The sequence below is a fragment of the Tribolium madens genome, unplaced genomic scaffold (assembly GCF_015345945.1).
Source record: "Tribolium madens isolate multiple individuals breed KSU strain unplaced genomic scaffold, Tmad_KSU_1.1 Scaffold_2;HRSCAF=44;Tcas5.2_LGX, whole genome shotgun sequence".
NCBI lineage: Eukaryota > Metazoa > Arthropoda > Insecta > Coleoptera > Tenebrionidae > Tribolium > Tribolium madens.
In genome coordinates this window covers 1,048,057-1,053,517 of record NW_025400995.1, presented here as the reverse complement: position 1 = coordinate 1,053,517, position 5,461 = coordinate 1,048,057, and the positions used below count along the sequence as shown (strand labels likewise).

At 41.6% G+C, this 5,461-nt stretch overlaps 1 protein-coding gene across 2 annotated transcripts in view; it reads left to right on the top strand.

Annotated features, from left to right (window-relative positions):
• LOC123006255 overlaps positions 1 to 3,889 on the top strand; it is a 10,080-nt gene extending 6,191 nt beyond the window's left edge. For both annotated transcript variants that reach the window (XM_044400593.1, XM_044400592.1), the window contains exon 2: positions 576 to 3,889. In XM_044400593.1, the coding sequence (XP_044256528.1) occupies positions 614 to 3,664 (3,051 nt within the window). In that variant the 5' untranslated portion in view covers positions 576 to 613 and the 3' untranslated portion in view covers positions 3,665 to 3,889. The remainder of the gene's footprint in view (positions 1 to 575) is intronic.
• The last annotated feature ends 1,572 nt before the right edge of the window (positions 3,890 to 5,461 follow it).

Here is a 5,461-nt window from a genome sequence, read left to right as displayed (position 1 = left end):
TTAAAATTATTAAATTATTAAAAACTTACTTTTTTTTCTTTTCTTCAAATCAATGTTAATGGTGAAAAAATTTTTTTCCAAAAAATCATAAAAGGCTTTATTCCAGTTTTTGACATTACTTTTATAATCTCTGTGTGGTTATTGGTTGCTGAGATATCGATGATCAAAAACAAGAGGATCTTTTTTCATTTAAAGTCAGATATCTCAGCGACAAATTAACGTAAAAGGAATATGAAAAAAGCATATTAAAGGTGAACAAACATGCTATGCAGCCTATGCATTGACTTAACTAAAAAAAAAACTCCACACGACCGTGGACCAAAAACAAAAACATAAAAATTTAGAATTGTTTTTTCTTGCGCTGTAGTACAGAAAAAATATCTGCCAAAAGATCTCAAAACTAGAAACTTAAAGCTTCAAAAAAGTTTTTTTTTAATCTAGTTACGATCATTTTTTGATGAGTTACAGCATTTCAAAAATCACCAAAAAATGAAGGAAAATGTTTTGTTCCTTTAATTTTTTGGAGTAGTATATATTTAATTTTTTTAATGAATATTGTTTGGTTTTGTGTGCAGGGACCTATAGAATCATTGCATGTCGCCTACACGACAATATGATGACATCCGTCACGTTACCCTCAACTTCTGGTCCCTTACACGGCGGATACTCCTCAGTAGCCGAGGAAACAACAAGCAGCGAGCCCGAGTTCGAAACACCTCGTCCAGTGAAACGTTGTTTAGTAACACCACTAACCGATTCATGCAAGAAGCGGCGAAAACAATCGACACCAGTCCGAATTTCAGCAGCCGAATCCGACGTTCATATAGAAGGTAAGCCAAGTTCGACCTCTCCCGAGCCCGAGCTGCAGTGCCCTGTGTGCCAATTATACTTCACGAGTCCTGAGCAACTTCAAACTCATGTCGTATCTGAGCATTCTGCGCTCGAATGCAAGAAAGAACCGGAAGAATTCGCGCTGAATCCGTCAGAAAACAACGCAGCGGCGCACCAGGAGGTGCCATGGATGAACGAGCTGCAGGGCAAAGAGTGGATCAATCCGAGTTTGCACGGCTTGCCCTTCAACCCCACGAATCCGATGTTCATGACCTTACCTCAATTCGCGCAACCCGAGAACATGCCCAGACAACCGATTCGAATTTTCAATCCGGATGCGTATTGTGACTTGTGTAACAAGGAGTTTTGTAACAAGTATTTTTTGAAGACTCACAAAGCCAATAAGCATGGCATTTATTCCGATCCTCCCTCATCAGAGCCTCTAGTGAATAATGTAAATATTGCTTCGTATGCTGGAACAATTAAACTCCCAACTTCCGTGCCAAGTGTAGAAATATCAACTGTTAAAAGCGAAAAACCCGCCAATATTATCAATCCATTCAACAACTTGTTCCCCAATCCTTTCTCAAATAAATCCTTTCCGCAGAAAATCAAACCGAATCTCCCCAACTTATACGAAAGTGAATCAAATGAAAATGTTCCTAATTCAAATGGTTTCTCATCAAACTGTGAAAGTGATAAAGTATCGCCAGATGACCAACCAACTGAAGAATCTTCTAGTCCTAGAAATATACAAACCGAATCTACCTCATTTCAAAAAGATTCTGAAGGAGGAATCTACTACATTTCCCAAAGCAAAATGTCTCCAGGCAACGATATCGAAATATCCAATCGCCTCAAAAGAATCGGTGTTATGAATCCTAAAGCATTTTGTGAGATTTGTTGCAAGGAATATTGTAATAAATATTTCTTAAGAACCCATAAAATGAAACGTCACGGTATCTACATACCTGACGATAAAGATAGAGACACTAAACTCGAAGGAAGTGGCAATTTCCCATGGCAAAACAACATGCAAACAAGTCCTCTAAACTTAATAATGACAGAACAATCAAACCAAGATCGTAAAACTACCTCACCATCTGACATCAGTTGTGACATATGTGGAATCAAATTCCAAAACGCGAGTCTATCCCAACTACACAACGTGAGTGTTCATTCGAAAATGTACCCCAAAGAAGAGGAACACCAAGACCAACAACAAATCGGCGAAGAATCAAAAAAAGAAACGGCGACAACCCAAGAAAAACCAATAAACGCGGAAGCCATTAGCGAAGATTTGCAAAAACTACAAACAATGATTTTACAATTGAATGAACTCGACGTCAGTAAAGTATGCACGACTTGCAACGCTTGTAACAAAGAGTTTGAAAATCGTTATTTTTTACACGCCCACATGATGACAGAACATGGAATATTACTCGAAGACGTTACAGACGCTGATAAACCTGTTGAGTCAGAAAATAGCTCTAATAACAATACCATGTGTGATTTGTGTGGGAAAGACGTTCAAAATGTTGAAGAAATGAAAAAGCACTTGCTTGAATTCCATCCTAATCAACAAACCAGCACCGATAACAGCGTCAAAGACGAGTTTAACGGATTTAGCACTCCGGAAAAAAGCGTCAACAGGATACCTGTATCAAGTGCTGAGCGTCGAATTAGCATGAACGTGACACCGACTAGTAGTTATTGCGACATTTGCAATAAAGAGTTGTGTAATAAATATTTCATGAAGACGCACATGCAAAGAATGCATGGAATCGAGATCGAAAACGGCGCGCAAATTGGCGGTGTTATTTGCGATATATGCAATAAGGAGTTGTGCAGTAAATATTTCCTCAGAGTTCACAAGCACAATACTCATGGGATTGTCGAATACGGAACGAGTCTCCTCCAACCGAGGAAGAGCGAAGGCGAGACTGCTCACATGCCACCTGAACCGGATCCAGCACTAAAACCTGCAGATTTAGCCGATTTGAGTCATCGCTACTTCACTCATTTCACGGAAGTTTGCTCGATTTGTAGCCGACGTTTTCGCAGTACGAAATGGTTGAAGGCTCATTTATTGAGCGACCATGGCCAAGCCGGTGCCGAAAAATGGGCCGAATTAGAACAACAACTCCAACAGAGCATCGGTCAGCATTCGAAAACTGGGATTAAAAGTGAACGTAGCAGTCCCACATTGAAAATCCCAAACGGTGGCCAAGAACGTAAAGAAGTCGGGATTCAAAATGTCCTATCGAGTTTGTTCGGGGTTGACGAATCCAGTACAAAAACTTATTCATGTTCCTTTTGCCCTTTTACGACTCCTCTCCTTCCGCTACTATTCGTGCATGAAAGATCTCACACGATGTCATCGGATGGCGCACCTCTAAAATGCCCCGTGTGTGCCCAAAGCTTCCTGCAGCCAGAACTGTTGCAGCATCATATGTTTGCTCAACATCCGTTTCTTCCCTTACCGCCGTTCTTTAACGGAAACGAGAATCCTGGCGAGACGTCCAAGGAGCCGTCCGAGGGTGTCGCCGATGACGACGGTGACGCCGCCAAGAGTAAGAAGAAGGGAAAGGGGAAGAGGGCCGAGCTGTCGCCGGAAATCGGTCAAAGTCTGAAAGATGTTGCGAAAAGGGCGCAAGTTCCTGCTGCATACGCGTTGCCTCAGGGGGGCGAGGATGCGGGGTATGTGATGCAAGCGTTCCTGCTAGAGGAGGCTGCTCCCGAGAGGAGGCTCGTACCGGCCGTGGTGTTCCTGCCGGTGTTCCAAAAACAGCCCGCACCTCTCACCGTTACATTCACTCTCACCCCGGCCTAAGCAGTTTCCTACACGTAGTTTTGCATAGATGTGACATATTTTTTTAAGAAACTATCGATGGCGATTCGACGACACCTGTGATTTTTGATTAATTTTATTTGATTATATTGTATAATCTTAAAAGTATATATAAGCGTATTCCTATATTTGCAAGAGGCCTCATATATTATGGGGAACATATGAGCACATATTTTTATGCAAATACCGGAAAGACTGAGTGAAATTTTATATAGTCTGTTGATTTTCACTTTAAAATATCGAGATACTGATGTTTTGTACGATAGAAAGCTTTAGGTGATGTTTAAAGAAGTTCCTATTTTATCTCTCGATATACTTATTCGTTCACAAGTGTGTATGTATTGAGTTGTTAGATGTAGCTTGCTCAACAGTCAGTTAACGTTCCGCATTCCCAGTCCACGCAACTCAGGTTCATGGTAAAAAATTCATCGAAACGGCTCCCGTCACATAATTGACCAAAACTAGCACCTAGATCTAGTTCTAGGATTCTAGTTTTGGTCACTTGTGTGACATTTTTGGGAGTCCCCGGACAAGCGCAACTCAGGGTTAGCTGAAACGAGTACAATCAGACCTCAATGCGGCATGACCGTTTTCCTGTCTCGAGTTCCTGACTAGTAGTAGGATATATCACGTTCACATGATCACTTGTCTCCGCTGGGGGCGGCGGTCCGCTCCCCGCGGACCGCCCCTTTTGCGGCCTATATCAGCAACGCGCCTCTGACCCGTCGTCTATCCGTATTTTTTAGTTTAGTTCGTTGTTCAGGCCGGGCGTCTTCCACGCTCCGTATCCTCATAAACTCCAGATTAAAATGTTGCCGGACGACGTGACGCCGAATAACTACTGGACGCCATACGTTGCCTCCGCAGTACAATCAATACCCTCATAACTTTGTCAATTATGCCACTCTAACCCACACTGAACTAAAATCAAACCAAACACACAAACACCCTACAAGACGGCCAAGTCGATCCGGTAGCATCTCCTCAACCACCACAACACCCCCATAATTGACCAAAACGCTATTTTCCACGCAAAAACATGTTTACGACACGCAGACGAATATTTTAAAATGTCATTCTTTAATAAACCCTTAGGGAGAAAGGGGTGTTGTTTTGGTTGGTGGTGTGCGAATTCGTTTGTTTGGAAGCATCAGGTGCCACTTTGAATAGATTTCCTTTGAGCCTTTAAAACGTCGGCATACATTCCACCAGTACCCCAACATATTGTTTGAATTGTTGTATAGTACAAACTGACTACCTTTGCTAATTACTAGTTATAATACTAAGCTGTGTGCCTTGAGTAATTGCAAATGACCTGCTATTTCATAATATAACAGCCTGGGTGCTATGAAATATTATATCTATGTTTTTACATTATAAGGTACAAAATACAGATGTTTTATGTCGATGCACTGTCCGTATTCAAATTGAATGTAATTACATTGATAACGGCCACTGCGCTAGCATATAAAACGGCCATTTCTGGTTTTATGAGCGAATGCAAATGATTGTGATTTCTTTAGAATTTTTTGTAGTATTGTGCCCCGTCCCCATTTCCTAAATTTTGTAAACATCTGCCTTGGCGCGTGGCCACCTCCCTTCATCCTCCCCTCGCTAACCTTGACAAAACCCCTAAAATATAATTTTTTTTATAAATTTATGCATCTGTTCAAGTCGTATTATCCATGCTCAATCTGGCAGCGTGGTTTAAACCGGTCGTCGCCAATTAAATGTCGCCAAGATGGCCCCGAGAGGGGAGGCAGAACGCAGAATATATCG